The following is a 24,808-nucleotide window of genomic DNA, read 5'->3' as shown; positions in this document are numbered from 1 at the left end:
GGGGGGAGATTTGTTAGTGCTCTTTGGGGGGGTTTAAACGAATGCAGCAGGGGCATGGGAACCTGGATTGTAGTTTTAGGGTAAGGAAGAATGAAAGTATAGAGGTCAGGAGCTCAGATTTGACGTCGCAGGAGGGGGCTAGTGTTCAGGTAGGTGGTTTGAAGTGTGTCTACTTCAATGCCAGGAGTATACGAAATAAGATAGGGGAACAGGCAGCATGGGATGGTACCTGGGACTTCGATGTTGTGGCCATTTCGGAGACATGGATAGAGCAGGGACAGGAATGGATGTTGCAGGTTCCGGGGTTTAGGTGTTTTAGTAAGCTCAGAGAAGGAGGCAAAAGAGGGGGAGGTGTGGCGCTGCTAGTCAAGAGCAGTATTACGGTGGCGGAGAGGATGCTCGATGGGGACACCTCTTCCGAGGTAGTATGGGCTGAGGTTAGAAACATGAAAGGAGAGGTCACACTGTTGGGAGTCTTCTATAGGCCTCCAAATAGTTCTAGGGATGTAGAGGAAAGGATGGCGAGGATGATCCTGGATAAGAGCGAAAGTGACAGGGTAGTTATTATGGGAGACTTTAGCTTTCCAAATATTGACTGGAAAAGATATAGTTTGAGTACATTAGATGGGTCGTTTTTTGTACAGTGTGTGCAGTAGGGTTTCCTGACACAGTTTGTTGACAGGCCAACAAGAGGCGAGGCCACATTGGATTTGGTTTTGGGTAATGAACCAGGCCAGGTGTTGGATTTGGAGGTAGGTGAGCACTTTGGGGACAGTGACCACAATTCGGTGACGTTTACGTTAAGGATGGAAAGGGATAAGTATACACCGCAGGGCAAGAGTTATAGCTGGGGGAAGGGACATTATGATGCCATTAGACGCGACTTGGGGGGGATAAGGTGGAGAAGTAGGCTGCAAGTGTTGGACATACTGGATAAGTGGAGCTTGTTCAAGGATCAGATACTGCGTGTTCTTGATAAGTATGTACCGGTCAGGCAGGGAGGAAGGTGCCGAGCGAGGGAACCGTGGTTTACCAAAGAAGTGGAATCTCTTGTTAAGAGGAAGAAGGAGGCCTATGTGAAGATGAGGTGTGAAGTTTCAGTTGGGGCGATGGATAGTTACAAGGTAGCTAGGAAGAATCTAAAGAGAGAGCTAAGACGAGCAAGGAGGGGACATGAGAAGTATTTGGCAAGAAGGATCAAGGAAAACCCAAAAGCTTTCTATAGGTATGTCAGGAATAAGCGAATGACTAGGGAAAGAGTAGGACCAGTCAAGGACAGGGATGGGAAGTTGTGTGTAGAGTCTGAAGAGATAGGCGAGATACTAAATGAATATTTTTTGTCAGTATTCACTGAGGAAAAAGATAATGTTGTGGAGGAGAATGCTGAGCTCCAGGTAAATAGATTAGATGGCATGGAGGTACGTAGGGAAGAGGTGTTGGCAATTCTGGACAGGCTGAAAATAGATAAGTCCCCGGGACCTGATGGGATTTATCCTAGGATTCTCTGGGAGGCCAGGGAAGAGATTGCTGGACCATTGGCTTTGATTTTTATGTCATCATTGGCTACAGGAATAGTGCCAGAGGACTGGAGGATAGCAAATGTGGTCCCTTTGTTCAAAAAGGGGAGCAGAGACAACCCCGGCAACTATAGACCGGTGAGCCTCACATCTGTAGTGGGTAAAGTCTTGGAGGGGATTATAAGAGACAAGATTTATAATCATCTCGATAGGAATAATATGATCAGGGATAGTCAGCATGGCTTTGTGAAGGATAGGTCATGCCTCACAAACCTTATCGAGTTCTTTGAGAAGGTGACTGAACAGGTAGACGAGGGTAGAGCAGTTGATGTGGTGTATATGGATTTCAGCAAAGCGTTTGATAAGGTTCCCCACGGTAGGCTATTGCAGAAAATACGGAGGCTGGGGATTGAGGGTGATTTAGAGATGTGGATCAGAAATTGGCTAGCTGAAAGACAGAGGGTGGTGGTTGATGGGAAATGTTCAGAATGGAGTTCAGTCACAAGTGGAGTACCACAAGGATCTGTTCTGGGGCTGTTGCTGTTTGTCATTTTTATCAATGACCTACAGGAAGGCGCAGAAGGGTGGGTGAGTAAATTTGCAGACGATACTAAAGTCGGTGGTGTTGTCGATAGTGTGGAAGGATGTAGCAGGTTACAGAGGGATATAGATAAGCTGCAGAGCTGGGCTGAGAGGTGGCAAATGGAGTTTAATGTAGAGAAGTGTGAGGTGATTCACTTTGGAAGGAATAACAGGAATGTGGAATATTTGGCTAATGGTAAAGTTCTTGAAAGTGTGGATGAGCAGAGGGATCTAGGTGTCCATGTACATAGATCCCTGAAAGTTGCCACCCAGGTTGATAGGGTTGTGAAGAAGGCCTATGGAGTGTTGGCCTTTATTGGTAGAGGGATTGAGTTCCCTAGTCAGGAGGTCATGTTGCAGCTGTACAGAACTCTGGTACGGCCGCATTTGGAGTATTGCGTACAGTTCTGGTCACCGCATTATAGGAAGGACGTGGAGGCTTTGGAGCGGGTGCAGAGGAGATTTACCAGGATATTGCCTGGTATGGAGGGAAAATCTTATGAGGAAAGGCTGATGGACTTGAGGTTGTTTTCGTTGGAGAGAAGAAGGTTAAGAGGAGACTTAATAGAGGCATACAAAATGATCAGGGGGTTGGATAGGGTGGACAGTGAGAGCCTTCTCCCGCGGATGGAAATGGCTGGCACGAGGGGACATAGCTTTAAACTGAGGGGTAATAGATATAGGACAGAGGTCAGAGGTAGGTTCTTTACGCAAAGAGTAGTGAGGCCATGGAATGCCCTACCTGCTACAGTAGTGAACTCACCAACATTGAGGGCATTTAAAAGTTTATTGGATAAACATATGGAAGATAATGGTATAGTGTAGGTTAGATGGCTTTTGTTTCGGTGCAACATCGTGGGCCGAAGGGCCTGTACTGCGTTGTATTGTTCTATGTTCTATGTTCAGCTCAATGTAGGGAAGAGTGAGCTCTTTGTCTTACAGGCGGGGGACCAAGAAAGAGGGATAGGGGACCTACCGCTGAGGAGGGCGGAGGGGAGCTTTCGGTATCTGGGGATCCAGATAGCCAGGAGTTGGGGGACCCTACATAAACTGAATCTGACCAGGTTGGTGGAGCAAATGGAGGAGGATTTCAAAAGATGGGACGTGTTACCGCTCTCGCTGGCGGGTAGAGTGCAGTCGGTCAAAATGGTGGTCCTTCCGAGGTTTCTGTTTGTGTTTCAGTGCCTTTCCATCGTGATCATTAAGACCTTTTTTAAGAGAGTAGGCAGGAGTATTATGGGGTTTGTGTGGGCGAATACGACCCCGAGAGTAAGGAGAGGGTTCCTGGAACGCAGTAGGGACCGAGGAGGGTTGGCGCTGCCAAACCTGGGGAGCTACTACTGGGAAGCAAATGTGGCGATGATCCGCAAGTGGGTTATGGAGGGAGAGGGGGCGGCATGGAAGAGGATGGAGATGGCGTCCTGTAAAGGAACGAGCCTGGGGGCGTTGGTGACGGCACCGCTGCCACTCTCGCCGACAAAGTATACCACGAGCCCGGTGGTGGCGGCAACGTTAAGGATCTGGGGCCTGTGGAGACAGCACCGGGGTGCAATGGGAGCATCGGTGTGGTCCCCGATCAGGGGTAACCTCCGGTTTGGCCCGGGGAAGATGGACGGGGGGTTCCAGAGCTGGCATCGGGCGGGGATTGGAAGAATGGGGGACCTGTTCATTGATGGGACGTTTGCGAGCCTAGGGGCACTGGAGGAGAAGTTCGAGTTACCCCCGGGAAATGCCTTTAGATATATGCAGGTGAGGGCTTTTGTGAGGCGACAGGTGAGGGAATTCCCGTTGCTCCCGGCACAAGAAGTTCAAGATAGGGTGATCTCGGGTGTATGGGTCGGGGAGGGCAAGGTGTCGGAAATACACCAGGAGTTAAAAGAAGAGGGGGAAGCGCTGGTAGAAGAGTTGAAGGGTAAATGGGAGGAGGAGCTGGGGGAGGAGATCGAGGAAGGTCTGTGGGCTGATGCCCTAGGTAGGGTTAATTCCTCCTCCTCGTGTGCCAGGCTCAGCCTGATACAATTTAAGGTGGTCCACAGAGCGCACTTGACGGGGGCGAGGTTGAGTAGGTTCTTTGGGGTAGAGGACAGATGTGGAAGGTGCTCAGGGAGCCCGGCGAACCATGTCCATATGTTTTGGTCATGCCCGGCACTGGAGGGGTTCTGGAGAGGAGTGGCGGGAGCAAGCAATATTTGGAGTAGTGGACGAACCAGGAGTGCAGGAGGCGAAAGAGGCCGGCATTCTGGCCTTTGCGTCCCTAGTAGCCCGGCGAAGGATCTTGCTAATGTGGAAGGAGGCGAAGCCCCCCAGCCTGGAGGCCTGGATAAATGATATGGCTGGGTTCATAAAGTTGGAGAGGATTAAGTTCGCCTTGAGCAGGGGTTCTACAGGCGGTGGCAACCGTTCCTAGACTATCTCGCGGAGCATTAGAGGAAGGTCGGTCAGCAGCAGCAGCAACCTTGGGGGGGCGGGGAAAATGGGGGACTGCCTGGGAGGGTGGATGAGCAAGAGATAACATGAAGGGTTGGGGAAACTAGCACGTACGGGTGAGGGCCAGTGTACAAAGCTGTGTAAATATATCATTTTGCCATGTATATATCTTGCTCTGCGCAATTTCTCGGTTTTTTTTGTTACGAGGGTGGGGTTATTGTTTGTAAGGGAGAAAAATTGTGTTAAAAAACTTTAATAAATATATATTTTTTTAAAAAGCAGGTTGCTATCATAAGGGCTTTGAAAATAGACCAAACGTATGAAGCTCTCAGAGAAATTATACTTTTGGAGGAGTTTAAAAATTCAATTCCTGATGTAGTGAGAACTCATGTGGAAGAACAGAGGGCTAAAACTGCGAGATTAGCAGCAGAAATGGCAGATGATTATGAATTAGTTCATAAATCAAAGATTGGTTTCCGATATCAGTTTCAGCCGGTGAGGGATAGAAACTGGGGACATGAGAAATACTCAAGTGGTAAAGGTAAAGGTGATCTGATGGGAGACAATAAAGAGAGTATACCTCTGATTAAAAAAGAAATCCAGGAGGGTGGAAAATAAATATAAAGTTTCAAATGTTTTCTGTAATAAACGAGGCCATGTAAAGTCAGTGTTGGTGGTTGTAGAAAAGCACTGGGAAGGCGGATGTGGTAAAACAGGATAAGACAGTGGGGTTTGTTCAAGTGGTAAAGGAAAGCCCAAGTGAAGCGAAGGAGGTGCAAAAAGATTGTACAGCCTGATCAAGAGGTGTGATAAGAGATGAGGAGTTATGTAGTCTGGGAAGAATGTTGCCAGAAAAGGTGGTAATATGTGGAATTCAGGGTGAGAGGAGTAGTGTTCCATTATATAAGGTAAGGTTGGAAAGTCCAGTGAAGAGTGGTGAAGTGGTAGTAGGAGTAATAGAGAAATTAATTAGAGAAAAGGCAGATGGAATAATTAAAATTGCAGTTGCAAAAGTGTGTCAACAAAATGGGCTGCTATGGGAAACATAAAACATGTGGGACCTACCCAGTCGGCACAGCCAGTGTGATCAGACCTTGAATTGGCAACCCCCTATGCTCCACCTTACAGTTAAAGGACTGTTCATCTTTGATTAGTCAGGAGTTGAAAATCAAACGAGTGGAGGCTCCTGGGAAGGGGATGCGATTAGACTAACGATGACTGATAGTAAAGGAAACCTGACCGCATATAACGGCACGTATTTTATCTGTGGACGTAAGGCGTACTCGTGGTTATCAGAAAATTGGGAAGGCTCTTGCTATTTGGGATATGTCATCCCTTATGTACATCACGTCCAGCAACTGCAGGACCATCTCCATCACAGGACGACACAAAGTGTTATGGTGGGCACAAATGCTGGGAATAATGATGCCACTATTAGGAATAGCCACTAATGCATACGAACTACGCGAACTACGAGACATCCTTGAGCAGGTAGCTAATGACACTGCAGAAGCTGTTAACCAGATAGAAACTGAGATGGTTGCTATAAGAGTGGTTGCCCTGCAGAATAGGATGGCCCTTGATTTCTTGTTAGCTGAAAAGGGAGGCACTTGACTGTTGCACATACATCCCTTAATTGATAATCTGGTGGATCACATTCGTAGAGAGGTGACAAGATTACACGAAAATGAGGGATGGGACTTTGGCTTTGGATGGTCGGATCGTCAGGACAGAGGATTGTGTTCTGGATTATAATCGCCATTGTAATCTTGATTGTCGTATGGTTACTGTTTTAATGTTGTGCAAGATATTTTTATTGTACTAACACGGGAGAACAGCCCTAGCCACATTGCCTCCTTGCCACCAGGCTCATAACACGCAGGGAACTGTTATACGTCCATTCTCCTTGCGTTATAAACCACCCTTCTCTCCGGAGGACACGATAATACTAAAAGGTGTTGATCAAAAGATCAACAAGGAGGGAATTGTGAAAGAGAAATTAACATAAATGAAATACTGTTGAAATATTCTGGTTTCGGCCTTATGAAAACACATTGTCCTCCGAAAGATAACAAAACGTATAGTCGCGTTGTTTTTAGCCAAGGGCAAGAACATACGTAATACGTATTTCATCGTACGTACTTTCCAAGGTCTATTTAACATAAACATGCCTGTTTACTTCAGATTATAAAAACATGCTGTCTGCAATCGAATCTCAGAGTGCGGTGCCCTGGCTTTGCAGCTAGAACACTCTCTCTCCGCAAATATATTTGTGTAAACAAATTTCCTTAAATCGAACCTTGAGGAATTTGTCTTTATTATGATTTCCACGACACATGGCAACTTCCTCCTGACTGTATACCACTGTGCCACCACTCCTACCGGTGGGACAGGACATACCCAGGAATGGTGATAATGGTGCCTGGGACTTTATCTGTAAGGTATGATTCTGTGAGTATGACTATGTCAGGCTGCTGCTGAGCTAGTCTGAGAGACAGCTCTCCCAACCTTTGCACAAGCCTTCAGATGTTAGTAAGGAGGATTTTGTAGGGTTGACAGGGCTGTGTTCACCGTCATCATTTCCAGGGCATAGGTCGATACCGGGTGGTCCGCCTGGCTTCTTTCCTTTTAGACTCTGTAGTTGATTTGATACAACGGAGTGATTTCCTAGGCCATTTCCAAGGGCATTTAAGATTCAGCCACATTGCTGTGGATCTGGAGTCACATGTAGGCCAGACCAGGTAAGGATAGCAGATTTCCTTCCCTAAAGGACATTAGTGAACCACATGGGTTTTAAAAATTTGTTTTACGAGAATCAACAATGATGATCATTAAACTTTTAATTCCAGATATTTATTCGAATTTGCCATGGCGAAATTCAAACTCGGGTCTGTAGCCACCTGGGTTGGCCACTTCCCGACTTAAAATGGAGAACCGCAAAGGCTGCAGGGAAATTCAGCCAACACAGGCGAAAACTAGCAGGTGCAAAGTTTCCTGTGTATTAGAACTTGCAGAAACCCAGACAGCACTGAAACCAGCAGCCATCTGCATAGTAATGAGCGATCCCCGGGATACAATTGAAACACTTCAGGTGAATAAGGCCAAGCCAGACTCCTCGGCGCCAGCAGGAGCCAAGACAAAGGATGGCCAACGGACACTCGGGGACCGCCCAGCGATCAGGGAACAACTCCAGTATTGGAGAAATCGATCCAAGTGATCGGGACGCAGTCCAATCACTTGGAACCAGGTTCGGGGTCCGCCCAAAGGGGAGGGAAGCCCCTGGGCACTATAAAGTAGAGTCCCTAAGTTCAAATCGTTCTTCTTGGCAGGGTCACTCAGCAGCGAACCAACCCTCGACAGTGAACTGCCTAAGCTGCCGCATCAACCAAGTAAGTCTCCAGTCAACGCACGCTACGAGATAGGCGCTCCTAGCTACAAGTCTATACCAGCTTTTAAATCCTGCAGACTCAGATCGAACGAAAGGCCATTTGTTCCCCTGACCTAGTGGGCCAATTCCGAAGCTAAGTATAGGCCTTTTAGTGATAGAGAATAGTCTAGAAAGTAGAGTTTTATGCATGAGTAGTGATTTACTGTGTATAATAAATGTGTTTTGATTTGAATCTTACTAATTGGTGTGTTGAGTTATTGATCAGTACTTGAACTTGAACCTCGAGACGGTATCATAAAGATACCTGGCGACTCTAGAGCAAAGGTTGTAGAAACAGAGCAAATTCAGTAAAGACCCAACGGGCAACATTTAAGAGCAAACCAAAAGTTAGCAACATATTACTGGCGACATATGACGGGACCCAACTTAGAAGTGGCCTAACCACTCCGGGAGAACCTAAAGTTTGAATTAGAAATCCAATTGGGAACAGAAACAGTCACAAGTGTTTAAGCAGTTCTGATCAATCCTCATAATTCGGAAGCATGTTAATGCATGCGTAACTAACAGGGCTATAAGGTAAAACTGATAAATCTTTGTTGCGAAAAAACTGTCGGGAGTTTGTATTCCGGAAAATAGCGAAAGCCGTACCCGTAATTACAGCAGCGCCTTAGTACCCCTCGTTCCAAATTTTAAGGGAGTATTTAGAGAAGAAAGATGCCAATGCAGGCAATGCAACGCCTCATGAACCCTGAAGAATTTGTGGTCGCAGCGACCAGCAGCAGAGTAGGTCAGTGTCCCGTTTGGGAAGAAGAGATCAGGAAATATCTCAAAGGGAAAGGATGGCCCCTTTGGAGTGAATTCTGTGACAATGAGGAAACAGGACCCGGGAGTATAGGAGAACCTGTCAGAGATCCATAAGAAAAGCTTGGGAAAAGCTCGCAAGCCAATGGCAATCGTGTCCTGTCTGGCACAATTGCGAGGCACAGAGGAGGTTGTTCAGACGCTCCGCAAAGAGATAGAAGAGAGACATCGAATGAGCAAGGTCGATGTTAGTGAGATCGAGAGAGAGAATATAGATTTAAGAAGGAAGTTGGCAGCAAAGGACGGAGAAGTGGATGATGCCAAGTGGGCACACCAGTCTTGTCTAGCGCATCTGAGCAGTTTCCAAACCCAATATGAGAAGGCCTATCAGGACACGCAACGTACAGCCCTGGTAAGAGAAGAGACAGAGAAACAGGTAGAGGCATTGCAAAGGCAGTGCAGCGATTTAAAAGCAGCGTTAAGAGCACTCCATGCTGCCACCACGGAGCACAGACAAAGCTCATCATTTCACAAGCACAGACAAGCTCATATCATGCAAAATGCAGGAAGCAGATTGTGGAACTGCAGTCTTTGCTTTCTGTGCAAAATGGGTTTCAAAGTGCCTTTGGATCCCAATTAGATGAGGAAGACGGCCCTGATTTGCAAGAATTAAACAAAACCGTGCATAGGTATGTTCAGGGAACATGTGCGCAATGAAAGCTCCAAAAGAGAAAAGCACCCCAACCCCCCACAGAGCAGATAGATCAGGCACCCATGAATCCAGTAACCACCCACCGCACAGTCACATCAGAAGGAGACGCGGAATTCCTTTACACCACCCCCTTAACCGTGACCCAATTACGGGACGCGTGCGAAAAGATCCCACCGTTCCTCCCCACCTCAGACCCCCACCACTTCTTTGCTAGAGTGAAGCAGCAGGCAACCATGTACGGACTGGACGAGCGTGAGCAAGTGAAGCTCACAGTTTTGAGCTGAGACCTTTCGGTCGTAGCAGCCCTTCCCGACCCACAGAATGCCTCACCCTTGCAGAGATGCACACAGCGATCCTAGACGCGATCGGTTACAACAGAGGTGACCCAGTAGAAGGCCTGAATAAGTGCAGGCAGAAAAAGACAGAACACCCCACAGCGTTTGCTGGACGCCTGTGGATTCATTTTACAGCCGTTTTTGTAAATTTAGACGCACCCATTTGTCCCCAGACAACATGGCCAAATGGACCCGCACCCTTATCTCCCATGCCAGAGGCAGGACAAAAAGCCTGTACCAATTATGACCCCTCGGAAGAAGCGCACAACGAAAAATGGGTTTTGAAGAGATTGTCCCGCGCCTGGGAGCAATCAATTACAGGCAAAACCACATTTATAGCACCCGATGAAGAGCAGTAGAAATGAACCCAGTTAAAGCACACCAGAACCCCGCATGGGTAAATGAGGGCAGGAACAGCCAACCCCAGCCCAAAGCTCAGGAATGTTACAATTGCGGACAATTAGGACATTACGCACGAGAATGTCAAGCCCCCCTGAAACAGCAACGGAATCAGCCCACAAATGCCACCCGAACCAGCAAAGACAGCAACAGCCCCGACCCCCCACCCAGGGAACCACACCCAAGGTAACAATGCACCAGAGAGCCTGCTCCACCTTATGTGCCCCAGGGGTCATGTTACAACTGTGGGCAGTCAGGACACTTCGCCCGAGATTGCAGGAGACCCCCACCAGCTAGACTGGCCCCCAGATATGAAGGAGAACACCACCCACAGCAGCTACAAGATCCCAGCTGCCCCATGCAAACTGTGAGCGCTTACCCACCACTTCTCCTGGCAGGGACACCTCAGCAAGACGAAAGGCACAGAATTTTTATTAGGACTTGACTTGACCAGCCCCGAAGTGACGGCCCTCACACACGAGAATGCAGTCAAACAGTTAGTTGAAAATGTAAAAACGGCCCAGCTAGCAGCCGCAGTAAGATTAGGCACAAGAAAGAAACAGAGCAAGGCCTGTTTCGATAAGACAGTGCATGCGACTGAATTTGAGGAGGACGGCAGGTCATGCTCTCCATTTAAACCCCAGCACATTCCTGTCACCAAAGTATTCGGGTCCGTACGCCATTGCGGACAAAGTAAGCCCCTCCGTCTATAAAATTAAGTACCCCAACGGGAAGACCGTGTGGTTCCATATTAACCAGCTCAAGGCATATGGCCCACAGTCCAACCACGCACATCACGTCATGCTCGACGCAGCAGACCACACCCCGCCCACAGCCAACGTATCCCCACCCTCCCTCAACACGTCCACCCCATCCACGGACTCGCCCTCGACTCCACCCCTGAACTCTAGACTCCGCCCCGGAACGCCCACAGACTGCAGCCGCAGAGACAGCGACTGTGACACAGACAATAGCCACAGCACGCCTCCCTACTATCCCCATGCAACAGGCCCCACACCCAGCGAATCTGACCACGATTCGAGTGATCCCTTCCTGATCACATTCCTCAACAAACCTCACCAAAGACCACCGCCCTACGATGACGACCCCGACTCCATTCCCACAGAATTAGACACCACCTTTTAGCACCGTGACAATTCATACAGGCTCGTCCGAAACGACGAGATGGACCCCAAGTCACAGCATGCAGCTTTATCAACCCTCATCCATTCCAGAGTATGGCACCCGGGAGAAGATGATGACATTAAGTCTGACTCCCAAAACGAGAACCCCTTTGCGACCCTGTTCGCAACTGATAACTGAGGTGTCCAGATGATGTTTTAAAAGGAACCGCTTGGGAGAAACGGTGTCCTTTCTGATGCAACCTGCACGATATTCGTTGCATGTTTGTTTGTTTATGTTTGCCTAATGTTCTGTGTTTCAGTTTAAACAGCTTCCACGGCCACACGCCATATTTGTCGGCAGAAACCTGTGAAAACTTGCCAGCGCGCATATCGGCAGAAACCGCTGAGAGCTTGCCAGACCCCCGTTCATAACTGCTCTGGTTCGACGGTAGAACCTTTACAGCAACCCCCCACGATGACTACATTTTTTGCCGGTTCTTGTCGGTTGCTCAGGCAGTGGAGAAACGGCATTGGTCCCCGCCCTGCTGGAGGACCCCCCTCTGGTCAGCTATGCTCGGGTAGAGCACATACAGCATTGATCACCGTCCTACCCGGGGATTCCATCCAAACCTTACCCGCCGTGGCCCATACGCACCCCATCTTTGGCTTCATTACGTTCAAAATTCTTTTGTTTGGTTTAGCAACCCTTAGGATTGCTTCCCTGTGCTATTTACATCCTCAAACACTGGGATGGTAAATCACACAGGCTGCGAGACGGCTCGCAGTACGGCAGTATTCTCTTAGATGTCTTGTCCAAATATTCGGTTTTTAAAAAATTAAATAAAATGAGGGAGCCACACATGGTGACAAATTATAAAGGGAAATTGGCACTGAAAGACAGACAAGCTAACGTACAAGATATTAAACAAGATAATAACAGAAACTATGCTTGATCCACAGAATTCCAGAAGCTCCAGGAAGAAAGAGACAAAAAAAAGAGAGAAGAGAAGAAAGAAGAGAACCATGAAGACGGTATACGTGTTTTTCGTTATAATGTATATTCGGTTACGCGCGGACGCGAACCCCATGACCCCAACCCCCCCGGCCGTCAATGATTCACTTCCCCATAGCACCCAGAGCCCAGTGACAAGTAACAACACACCATCATGGCGTGATAGGTTTATAACATGGTACTCCCTTTCCTACGTAATTGAATCCCTTTTATTATTTGGCGATACTCTGCAGCATCGTGCAGACTATCCGCATGAGAAAATGGCGAAGGAGAGCCTACCGCGCTCGCACCCCGGTATACAGAATAAGATCCCCTATTTTTGGTTTTCACCAGGCCCCCGAACCCCTTGATCTACAATAAAGGACATTCGTTCGGCATCATTTTCTGAATAAACATTTTGTGAATAAAGACAACTGAGAGATTGTACAACTCGGTGTTTGACCTCCAAGCCAGAGGAAAATGTGAATGCTGCTATTATTTTTGTATTTTTAGGAAGTTAGCATGATTGGATGTTTAAGTGAGTGCAGTTTATGGAAGATAGTTAGAGGTACTGTTTTTTTATGTTGTAATGCATGCCCCTGTTGTGACATAGCGCCACTTAGAATTGTTAGTTAAAAATTTTCCATACATAGTTATGGTCAGTGTAGAGGCCATAGAAGAGTGCTCGCTGGGTCAGGGAATGAAGACAACGCAGTTATGTGATCCTTCACGCTTCGCGTTAGGGATCACAAGGAGGGATAGTAGCCACCTTGGTTGGCCACTTCCCGACTTAAAATAGAGATCCGCAAAGACTGCAAGGAAATTCAGCCAACACAGGCAAAAACTAGCAGGTGCAAAGTTTCCTGTGTATTAGCACTGAAACCAGCAGCATATTATCTGCATATTAATGAGCGATCCCCGGGATACAATTGAAACACTTCAGGTGAATAAGGCCAAGCCAGACTCCTCGCCGCCAGCAGGAGCCAAGACAAAGGATGGCCAACGGACACTCAGGGACCGCCCAGCGATCAGGGAACGGCTCCAGTCTTGGAGAAATCGATCCAAGTGATCGGAACGCAGTCCAACAACTTGGAACCAGGTACGGGGTCCGCCCAAAGGGACTATAAAGTAGAGTCCCCAAGTTCAAATCGTTCTTCTTGGCAGGGTCGCTCAGCAGCGAACCAACCCTTGACAGTGAACTGCCTAAGCTGCCGCATCAAACAAGTAAGTCTCCAGTCAACACTCGCTACGAGATAGGTGCTCCTAGCTACCAGTCCATACCAGTTTTTGAATCCTGCAGACTCAGAATCGAACGAAAGGCCATTTGTTCCCCTGACCTGGTGCCAGTTCCGAAGCTAAGTATAGGCCTTTTAGTGATAGAGATAGTCTAGTAAGTAGAGTTTTACGCACGAGCAGTGAGTTACTGTGTATAATAAATGTGTTTTGATTTGAATCTTACTAATTGGTGTGTTGAGTTATTGATCAGTACTTGAACTTGAATCTCGTGGCGGTATCATAAAGATACCTGGCGACTCCAGAGCAAAGGTTATAAAACAGAGCAAATTCAGTAAAGACCCAACGGGCAACATTTAAGAGCCAACCAAAAGTTAGCAACAGGTCCCGAAGTGACAATAACCACTACACCACAGCCTCCCCAATATTATCAGGGACAAGGTCAAAGACTAAGGTGAGGGAGCTGTTTATCAAGTGGATAGCTGCAACAGGATTAAAGGATGGCCAAAGACGTCAAGTGACTTGCAGGGAAGAGTTCATTACAGGACCAGAAACAGAAGGAAGTGCAGTTGGAAGAGGGTGATGAGGGAAACAAGGAAGTGGTCAGAGATTAGAGAGATTCGCTCGATTGAGACCTTGGGAGATGGTAGGGTTGAGGAGGTGACTGTAAATAAAAGCGAGTGAGTTTTGTCAGGAGAGGTGAATGGTTGATAGATGTCAGTTAAAGTTAAGAAACAGAAAACTATGGGAAGTGTACCCAGCACTTCCAGTAGATGAAGTAATCGGTCACAAGTGCATATTCAGGTTAACTGGCCTTATAGTCAGGTATAGGCCCCATGTGTCTGTGCTCACTTACCCATCCACAGTAGTCTTTACTCCAGCATGGAGATACCCATCTTTCCCCTTCACTTCCTCTGTGGAAAATAAAACAAACAAGATTCTTTGCTGGTTGTTCCCCCGAATATTTCCAAGATTTTTCATTAAATATTGATCAGTGTTGTTCTAGACAGGACTTCCGGTTGCGGCTATGCCGAGGTAGGTCGCACGTTCGGCAGCTCCCGCCGGGAACTGACTTTTGGGCTCTTTCGAGGGGCCCCAACGGCAATTGTTCGACGGCTTCCAGTGTGGGAAGGTGACAGCAAGGTCCCCCTGACATTATATGGATTGGACCAGGAGTGGAGCGACTAAAAAAGTGATTATGGTGCCGCGAAAAGTGCGAGGGAGAAAAAACAAGATGGCGGCGGGTGGAGACCAAGCAGCATGGGCGCAGTGGTCGCAGGAGCAGCAGGAGTTTGTTAAACGCTGCTTTGAGGAGCTGAAGACAGAAATGCTGCCGACAATGAAAGCGGCGATTGAGAAGCTTGTGGAGACCCAGAAGGCCCAAGGGGCGGCGATCCGGGAGGTGCGGCAAAAAGTCTCGGAGAACGAGGACGAGATCTTGGGCCTGGCGGTGAAGGTGGAGGCGCACGAGGCGCTGCACAAGAGGTGGGCAGAAAAATTCGAGGACCTGGAGAATAGGTCGAGGAGGAAGAATCTTCGGATTCTGGGTCTCCCTGAATGAGTGGAGGGGCCCGATGCTGGGGCATATACGAGCAAGATGCTCAATTCGCTGATGGGCGCGGGAGCCTTCCCAAGGCCTCTGGAGCTAGATGGGGCTCACCGGGTCCTAGCAAGGAGACCCAAAGCCAACGAGCCGCCAAGGGCTGTAGTGGTGAGGGTCCACCACTTTGTGGACAGAGAGTGTGTCCTGAGATGGGCCAAGAAAGAGCGGAGCAGCAGGCGGGAGAACACGGAGATCCGAATTTACCAGGACTGGAGTGCGGAGGTGGCTAAGAGGAGAGCTGGTTTCAATCGGGCTAAGGCGGTGCTCCATCGGAAGGGGGTGAAGTTTGGTATGCTGCAGTCAGCGCGACTGTGGGTCACATTCCAAGATCGGCACCACTATTTTGAAACACCCGATGAGGCATGGAACTTTATACAGACTGAAAAGCTGGACTCAATTTGAGGGTTTGTCGTGGGGGGATGTTTACTGCGTTTGGGGAATCTTCTTCGTTCTTTTGGTTTGAGTGCTGGGTGGGGATGGGTGAATGGATTTGATGTGGGGGCTGTGGGAGAGTGTGGGCGGCGTTGTTGGTGGGGCAGGGCCCCGCGGAGGAAGGGGGGGGGGGGTGGAGGCCCGGGGATGGGGAGTTGGGGTAAGGCCGCAAAAAGGAGTTGCGCCGGATCAGGAAAGCACGGGCTTTTTCCCGCGTTAGGGAAGGATGGGGGCGGGGAGGCGGGAAGGGCGGTGCTGGAGAGGAGCACACACTGACTGCCAAGGGGAGGGGGGATTCTCACTCTGGGGGGTCGATGGAATGGCGGGAGAGGCCGGGGTCAGCAGGAGTCAGTTGACTTACGGGAGTGTTAAGGGGGGAGCAAAATGGCTAGATGAAGATCTAGCGGGGGGGAGGGGGGGGGGGGGGAACAGGGTTGCTGCTGCATTGGCCAAAGGGGAGCTGGAAGTAGGAGAGGGAGTCGGGGCGGGGGTCTCCCGCCTGGGGGACTGGAGGGTGCGGGAGGCGCGGGCACGTGGCTGGCCTAGAAAAGGAGATGGCTAGTCGGCGGGGTGCGATTAGAATGTGAGGGGCCTGAACGGGCCGGTCAGAAGGGCCCGGGTGTTCGCGCACTTAAAGGGACTGAAGGCAGATGTGGTTATGCTCCAGGAGACACGTCTGAAGGTGGCAGATCAGGTTAGGCTGAGAAAGGGATGGGTCGGGCAGGTCCTTCATTCAGGGCTGGATGCGAAGAGCAGAGAGGTTGCAATACTGGTGGGGAAGCGGGTGTCGTTCGAGGCACTGAATATTGTAGTGGATAATGGAGGTCGATATGTGATGGTGAGTGGTAGGTTGCAGGGGGTGCGGGTGGTACTGGTGAACGTATATGCCCTGAATTGGGATGATGCCGGATTTATGAAACGCATGCTGGGTCCAGGACGGGTAAGAGGCCGGCTGCGGCCAAGGTGCTCAGGGGGTTAATGGACCAGATGGGGTGTGTGGATCCATGGAGGTTTGTTAGGCCGCTGGCCAGGGAATTTTCCTTCTTTTCCCACGTCCATAGAGCCTACTCCCGGAGAGATTTTTTCATTTTGAGTAGGGCGCTGATCCCGAAAGTGGAGGGAACTGAATACTCGGCCATAGCCATCTCGGACCACGCCCCGCATTGGGTGGAGCTGGAGTTGGGGGATGAAAGGGACCAGCGCCCGCTGTGGCGCCTGGATGTGGGACTGTTGGCGGATGAGGGGGTGTGCGGGCGGGTGCGGGGGTGTATTGAAAGATATTTGGAGGCCAACGACAACGGGGAGGTGCAGGTGGGGGTAGTCTGGGAGGTGGTCAGGGGAGAGTTGATCTCCATTAGGGCCCACAGGGAGAAGAGAGAGGGGTGGGAGAGGGAGAGGTTGGTGGGGGAGATTCTAAGGGTGGACAGGAGGTATGCAGAGGCCCCCGAGGAGGGGCGACTCAGGGAGCGATGGAACCTCCAGACGGAATTCGACCTGTTGACCATGGGGAAAGCGGCGGTACAGTGGAGGAAAGCGCAAGGAGCGACGTATGAGTATGGGGAGAAGGCGAGTCGGATGCTGGCACACCAGCTTCGTAAGAGGGAGGCAGCGAGGGAGATAGGTGGAGTTAAGGATAGAGGGGGGAATACGGTGCGGAGTGCGGTGAGAATAAACAAGGTATTTAGGGACTTCTATGGGGATCTGTACAGGTCTGAGCCCCCTGCGGGGTACGAGGGGATGAGACGATTCCTAGATCAGCTGAGGTTCCCGAGGGTGGAGGAGGAGGTGGTGGCTGGTTTGGGGAGGTGGTGGCTGGTTTGGGGCGCCGATTGGGCTGGAGGAGCTGGTTAAAGGATTGGGGAGCATGCAGGCGGGGAAGGCCCCGGGGCCAGATGGGTTCCCGGTTGAATTCTATAGGAAATACGTAGACCGGCTGGGCCCGTTGCTAGTGAGGATTTTTAATAAGGCAAGGGAGGACCTTGCCCCCGACAATGTCCAGGTTGCTGATCTCTTTGATCTTGAAGCGGAACAAGGATCCATTGCAATGTGAGTCGTATAGACCGATCTCGCTCCTCAATGTGGACGCTAAGATGCTGGCGAAGGTGCTGGCTACGAGAATCGAGGACTGTGTCCCAGGGGTGATTCATGAGGACCAGACGGGATTTGTGAAGGGTAGGCAGCTAAACTCGAATGTGTGGAGGCTCCTCAATGTGATTATGATGCCCTCGGTGGAGGGGGAAGCGGTGGTAGTGGCAGCTATGGACGCGGAGAAGGCCTTTGATCGGGTGGAGTGGGAGTATCTTTGGGAAGTGTTGCAGAGGTTTGGGTTCGGGGAGGGGTTCATCAGCTGGGTCAGGCTGCTATATAGAGCCCCGGTGGCAAGTGTGGCTACAAACCGTCGGAGTACTTTCGTCTGTACCGGGAGTCGAGACAGGGGTGCCCCCTGTCCCCCTTGTTGTTCGTGTTGGCAATTGAGCCGCTGGCCATGGCACTGAGGGAGTCCAGGAAATGGAGGGGACTGGTCCGGGGGGGGGGAGGAACACCGGGTGTCGTTGTATGCTGACGACCTGTTGCTGTATGTGGCAGACCCAGTGGAGGGGATGGCGGAGGTCTTGCGGATCCTAAGTGAGTTTGGGGACTTCTCGGGGTATAAGTTGAATGTCGGGAAAATGAGCTCTTTTGTGGTGCATTCAGGGGACCAGGGAAGAGGGATAGACGAGTTACCGCTGAAGAGGGCAGAAAGGAGCTATCGGTACCGAGGGATCCAAGTAGCTGGGAGTTGGGGGGCCCTGCACAAACTCAATTTGACGCGGTTGGTGGAGCAGATGGAGGAGGATTATAAAAGATGGGATGTGCTGCCACTCTCACTAACGGGTAGGGTGCAGTCGGTCAAAATGACGATCCTCCCGAGGTTTCTCTTTGTGTTCCAGTGCCTTCCCATTTTGATCCCCAAGGCCTTTTTCAAACGGGTAAGCAGGAGCATCATGGGTTTTGTGTGGGCGAATAATACCCCGAGGGTGAAGAGGTTGTTTCTGGAGTGTAGCAGGGACAGGGGGGGCTGGCGCTGCCGAATTTGTGCGGCTATTATTGGGCAGCCAATGTGGCGATGATCCGTAAGTGGGTAATGGAGGGAGAGGGGGCGGCGTGGAAGAGGCTAGAGATGGCGTCCTGTGTGGGCACGAGCCGGAGGGCGCTGGTGACGGCACCGCTGCCGCTCTCGCCGACAAGATACACCAGGAATCCGGTGGTGGCGGCGACGTTGAAGATCTGGGGGCAGTGGAGGCGACACAGGGGCGAGGTGGGAGCCTTGGTTTGGTCCCCGATTCGAGAGAACCATCGGTTCGTCCCGGGAAGGATGGATGGGGGGGGGGGGGTTTTGGAGCTGGCATCGGGCAGGGATTAGAAGAATGGGGGACCTGTTCATCGATGGGACGTTTGCGAGCCTGGGGGTGTTGGAGAAGTTTGGGATACCCCTGGGAAACACTTTCAGGTACATGCAAGTTTGTGAGGCGGCAGGTGAGGGAATTCCTGCTGCTTCCGGCACGTGGGATTCAGGACAGGGTGATTTCGGGGGTATGGGTTGGAGAAGGCAAGGTTTCGGCAATTTACCAGGAGCTGAAGGAAGAGGAGGCGGCCTCGGTGGAGGAGTTAAAGGGCAAGTGGGAGGAGGAGCTTGGGGAGGAGATAGATGAGGGTCTGGGGGCTGATGCCCTGAGTAGGATTAATTCTTCCTCCTCTTGCGCCAGGCTCAGCCTAATACAATTCAAAGTTACTCACAGAGCGCATATGACAGGGGCGAGGTTGAGTAGGTTCTTTGGAGTGGAGGACAGATGTGGGAGGTGCTTGGGGAGCCTGGCAAATCACGTCCATATGTTCTGGCCGTGCCAGGCACTGGATCGGTTTTGGAGGGGGTTTGCGAGGACTATGTCCAAGGTGGTGAACGCCCGGGTCAAGCCGAGCTGGGGATTAGCACTATTTGGGGTAACGGACGAGCCGGGAGTGCAGGAGGCGAAAGAGGCCGGTATCCTGGCCTTTGTGTCCCTGGTATCCTGGCGGAGGATTTTGCTATTATGGAAAGATGCGATGCCTCCTAGTGTGGAAGCTTGGATCAATGACATGGCAGGGTTCATCAAGCTGGAGAGGATAAAGTTTGCCTTGCGAGGGTCTGTGCAGGGGTTCCTCAGGCGGTGGCAACCGTTCCTAGAGTATCTTGTGGAGCGTTAGGAGGAGGTCAGCAGCAGCAGCAGCCCAGGGAGGGGGGGGGGGGGGGTGTTCTTTTGGGGGGGTGTTTGGGTGAGGCTGTTTTTTCCCCCCCCTATTAGTGTTTATAAATGTTATATGGGGGGTTATTGTATATGGGGGATTTCTAATGTATAATTTCTGATTGTTGTGTTCTCATTTCTTCTTGTTTCTTCTTTGTGTAGTGTGGGGGGGGGGAATAAATATATATATTTTTTTAAAATAAAAAAGTGTTGTTCTAGACAATGTGGTCACGGAGGGATGATATTCATACAGTTGACTCTGTATGGCTTTGAATTGCTTCGGAAGAAATTCAAATTAATTTTCAAACACAGGAAAGAGAGTTACCCATTCAACCCCTCACATCAGTTCTGGCATTCAATTAGAACATGGTTCACCTGAATCTCAGCTCCATTTACCTGCCTGAGCTCCAAACCTTACAAAACACAAGTTGGCAATATCATTTGTCACAATCCCCTGGGCCAGAGTGTGGCCAATTCCAGTCCAACTTGACCTGGAGTCGCAACACAAGTGAAATTAGATATTATTTTAAAGTATATGCAACCCTTGGCCGAGCCCAATAAACTGCAGTCACCAGGGGTGTCATTCTCCGACCCCCCGCCGGGTCGGAGAATGGCCGTTGGCCGCCGTGAATCCCGCCCCCGCCGAAGTCTCCGAAGGGAGAAAAGTCGGCGGGGCGTTAATGGCGCCGTTGCCGCGGAGAATGTCACGGGTCTGCGCAAGGCAGCCGATTTTCGGCATGCCGATATTCTCCCTTCCGGATGGGCCGAAGTCCCGTCGACGTGATGGCTGTTCACGTCGACGTCAATCAAACCTCCTTTTCATCGGCGTGACCCGGTGCTCCAGGCTCACGCCGACCAGCGAGGTGGTGAGTGACGGCCTGGGGGGTTGGCTCTGGGCAGGAAATGGCGTGGCCGCAGGCTGATTGCGTGAGGAGAGGTGTGTCTCGGCTTGTGTGTGTGTGCTGCGGGGGGGGGGGGGGGGGGTGGTTAGAGTAGGCTGGGCTCCGGGGGAGTGCCGGGAGGGGGCCCGTGCCGGGGTGGAGGTTGGGGAGGGGGTCCGTGACGGGGTGGAGGTTGGGGAGGGGGTCCATGCCGGGGTGGAGGTTGGGGGGGGGGGGGTCCATGCCGGGGTGGAGGTTGGGGGTTGGGGAGGGGGTCCGTGCCGGGGTGGAGGTTGGGGGGGGTCCGTGCTGGGGTGGAGGTTGGGTGTTGGGGAGGGGGTCCGTGCCGGGGTGGAGGTTGGGGGGGGTCCGTGCTGGGGTGGAGGTTGGGGGTTGCGGAGGGGGTCCGTGCCGGGGTGGAGGTTGGGGGGGGGGGGGGGTCCGTGCTGGGGTGGAGGTTGGGGGTTGGGGAGGGGGTCCGTGCCGGGGTGGAGGTTGGGGGGGGGGGGGTCCGTGCTGGGGTGGAGGTTGGGGGGGGGGGGGTCCGTGCCGGGGTGGAGGTTGGGGGGGGGTCCGTGCCGGGGTGGAGGTTGGGGGGGGGGTCCGTGCTGGGGTGGAGGTTGGGGAGGGAGTCCGTGCCGGGGTGGAGGTTGGGGGGGGGGGGGGGGGGGGTCCGTGCTGGGGTGGAGGTTGGGGGTTGGGGAGGGGGTCCGTGCCGGGGTGGGTGATGGGAGGGCAAATGAGTTGGTCCACCTGGCCAGGTGCCAGCCTCCAACAGTTGGACCCATGCGGTCCATGCCACCTGGCTGGGGGGAGGAGGGGATATGGGCAATGATGACATGTCGTCGTTCCCCTCCCCCCCACCAGGCCGTCATGTTTTCAGACCATCCAGCGATGTTGGCCGCCGTGTGGCAGCCGCTCATGTCTATGTTGCCCTGGATGAGGAGGAGGAGGAGGAGCGTGCCAGAGAGGCGGCGCAGGCTGCCGCAGAGGGGCAGGCGGCAGCCGCCCAGGCTGGAGGGACACCTGACCGACAGGACGAGGAGGGGGAGGAGGACGTCGTGGCCCCACGGCAACGGAGGCACCCGAGGGCGCCCCGTGTGTACCGGCCCCGGCAGTCATACCAGGACCTCACGGACCGGGAATGCAGGAGGAGACTCCGGATGAGCCGGGAAACCGTGGCACACATCTGCCACCTGCTGGCACACCTGTCACCGCGTGGCACTGGCGGGGGACACCCTCTCCCCGTGTCCGTCAAGGTTACGGTGGCCCTTAACTTTTATGCAACGGGGTCATTCCAGGCACCGAGTGGGGACCTGTCCGGCATATCGCAGACATTGGTGCATCCGGGCAGTGACAGATGCCCTTTATGCCATGGCGCACCGCTACATCCGCTTCCCCGTGGACCGGGCCAGCCAAGATGCCCGGGCCGTGGGCTTCTCTGCCGTTGCCGGGTTCCCCATGGTCCAGGGCGCGATCGATGGGATGCACGTCGCCGTGCGGCCACCTGCAGAGAACAGGGCCGTGTTCACTAATAGGAAGGGGACCTATTCAATGAACGTACAGGTGGTCTGCGACCACCGCATGATGATCCTGCACGTCTGCGCCCGTCACCCAGGCAGTGTACACGACTCATTCGTGTTGTCGCGGTCATCCATCCCCGGCATGTACGAGGGACGCCATCCCCGGCTGAGGGGCTGGTTGCTGGGCGACAGGGGCTACCCATTGCGATCGTGGCTGGTGACGCCTATACGGAGGCCACGCAATGAGGCGGAGAACCGCTACAATGATGCCCATGTAGCGACAAGGGGAGTGATCGAGAGGTGCTTTGGCGTGCTGAAGATGCGTTTCAGGTGCCTGGACCTCTCTGGGGGCGCCCTCCAGTATCGGTCAGATAGGGTCGGCCGCATCATTGTGGTGTGCTGCGTCCTGCACAATATAGCCCAGCAGAGGGGCGATGTGCCGCAGGCAGAGGAGGGCGGAGTGGAGGAGCAGCAGGAAGAGGCCCAGTCCTCCCCAGATGAGGGGGATGGGGGCAATGGTCAGGGCAGACGGGGTAGACACAGGCGGGTGGCTGTCCACCGTTACCGGCTGGCCCAGCGGGCACGGGACAGACTGATAGACGCCCGCTTCACTGACTAGATGGGCGTGGGAATCGGGTAGTATGGCCACAGACCACCCACAGCCCCCACCCATCCACCCACCCAGCACCCCCCCCCCCCTCCCCAATCCCACACACCCCACCCGCATGCACACCACCCCCAATTGCCGATCCACCGGCGGCACAACGGGCCGGGCTCACCCAGTTGCGGGTGGACGCGTGTCTATCGCAGGCCATGGAGGATGATGACAACCCGCCTCCGATGAGCTCCTGGCTCTACATCGTTGGACTACGTCTGACCCATGGCCACAGTACCACCATCCACCCGGACCATCCCTGCATGCGGCTGTGACACTGCAGCGCACGGTCCCGTCCTCTGCCCGGGGGATGTTGATGGCGGCCCAGGGGGAAGGGGGCAGACTCACCTGGGGCTGAGGTAAGACCACCCGTCACACACACACTTGCGCTCAACGTACATCACACGCCCGCACACTTTGGACAGAGCACAAAGGCAGCTTCGGTAGGTGTAACATTGACTTTAATAACCAAAGGAGTTCATGCACGTGCCCTAGCCCCTAAAACTCATCTGTGCCCTGCACCCGTGCCAACTTACTCAGTGTCTAATTGTTTGGCCTTACGGGCCCTTTGACTACGTCTACGTGGTTCCCCAGACGGTACAGCAGAACTGGAGGTGGACTCCTTTGATTCCTGCCCTCTGACACCGGATCCCTTTGGCGGCCGTTTCCTGAGGCGTCCTGGCCTAGATGGGCCAGGCTGCGGCCCGGGCGACTGGGATGGCGAGCTGCCAGCCTGTCCTGCCCGTTGCCCACCCGATGCACCTGGGACGGAAGGGGGGGGGGGGGGGGGGGGGGGGAGTCCGAGGTGTCGCGGTGTACCTGGACCTCCCCTACAGAGGGAGCCGGGACGGACCACACCACCTCCTCCTCCCTCGGGGTGCCCGATGGCCCCCAGGCCTCTACATGGGTGGGGGATGCGAACGGACTGGCCATCCGACGCGCCCCCGACATCTGGCGCTGCCAGTCCTGGAGGCCCGTGCTGGTATCGACAGGGGTCTGCAGGTTTGCAGCCATGGAGCCCAGGGGGTTGTCGAACCCTGTCCGCGACAGTGCGACGCCAGCTCGCACATGGCCACTGGCGCCGATGCCCTCAGCGATGGCCTGCTGAGACTGGGCCATGGCCTGCAGAGACTGGGCCATGGCCTGCAGAGACTGGGCCATGGCCTGCAGAGACTGGGCCATGGCCTGCAGAGACTGGGCCATGGCCTGCAGAGACTGGGCCATGGCCTGCAGAGACTGGGCCATGGCCTGCAGAGACTGGGCCATGGCCTGCAGAGACTGGGCCATGGCCTGCTGAGACTGGGCCATGGCCTGCTGAGACTGGGCCATGGCCTGCTGAGACTGGGCCATGGCCTGCTGAGACTGGGCCATGGCCTGCTGAGACTGGGCCATGGCCTGCTGAGACTGGGCCATGGCCTGCTGAGACTGGGCCATGGCCTGCTGAGACTGGGCCATGGCCTGCTGAGACTGGGCCATGGCCTGCTGAGACTGGGCCATGGCCTGCTGAGACTGGGCCATGGCCTGCTGAGACTGGGCCATGGCCTGCTGAGACTGGGCCATGGCCTGCTGAGACTGGGCCATGGCCTGCTGAGACTGGGCCATGGCCTGCTGAGACTGGGCTATGGCCTGCTGAGACTGGGCCATGGACTGCAGAGACCGGGCTATGGACTGCAGAGACTGGGCCATGGCGTTGAGCGCCTCTGCCATCTGGCGCTGGCACTGGCTCATGGCCTCCTGTGAGAGGGCAGCCATGTCCTGAGCCACAGACGCCGGCTGCACGGAAGGCCCCAGGCCTCGCAAACCGTTCCCCATGTCTGACACCGTCGCACCCATTGCCTCCACCGCGGACGCCACCCGTGCGGTGTCAGCCTGGGTGGCACGCATGACCGGGACCACTCCCAGCTCCTGGACGCGGGTGGACTCCTCCACCTGCGACCGCAGCC

General features: G+C 53.0%; 1 protein-coding gene across 5 annotated transcripts in view; it reads right to left on the bottom strand.

Moving 5' to 3' along the window:
• The window catches only part of LOC140405375 (signal transducer and activator of transcription 5B-like), a 304,409-nt gene that overhangs the window by 47,656 nt on the left and 231,945 nt on the right, over window positions 1-24,808 (bottom strand). For all 5 annotated transcript variants that reach the window (XM_072493699.1, XM_072493700.1, XM_072493697.1 and 2 more), the window contains one exon: window positions 14,366-14,423. In XM_072493699.1, coding sequence (XP_072349800.1) covers window positions 14,366-14,423 — 58 coding nt within the window. The remainder of the gene's footprint in view (window positions 1-14,365; window positions 14,424-24,808) is intronic.

Source organism: Scyliorhinus torazame, chromosome X, assembly GCF_047496885.1.
Source record: "Scyliorhinus torazame isolate Kashiwa2021f chromosome X, sScyTor2.1, whole genome shotgun sequence".
Classification (NCBI taxonomy): domain Eukaryota; kingdom Metazoa; phylum Chordata; class Chondrichthyes; order Carcharhiniformes; family Scyliorhinidae; genus Scyliorhinus; species Scyliorhinus torazame.
The sequence above is the reverse complement of the archived record's forward strand: the minus strand, read 5'-3'. Positions and strand labels throughout refer to the sequence as shown.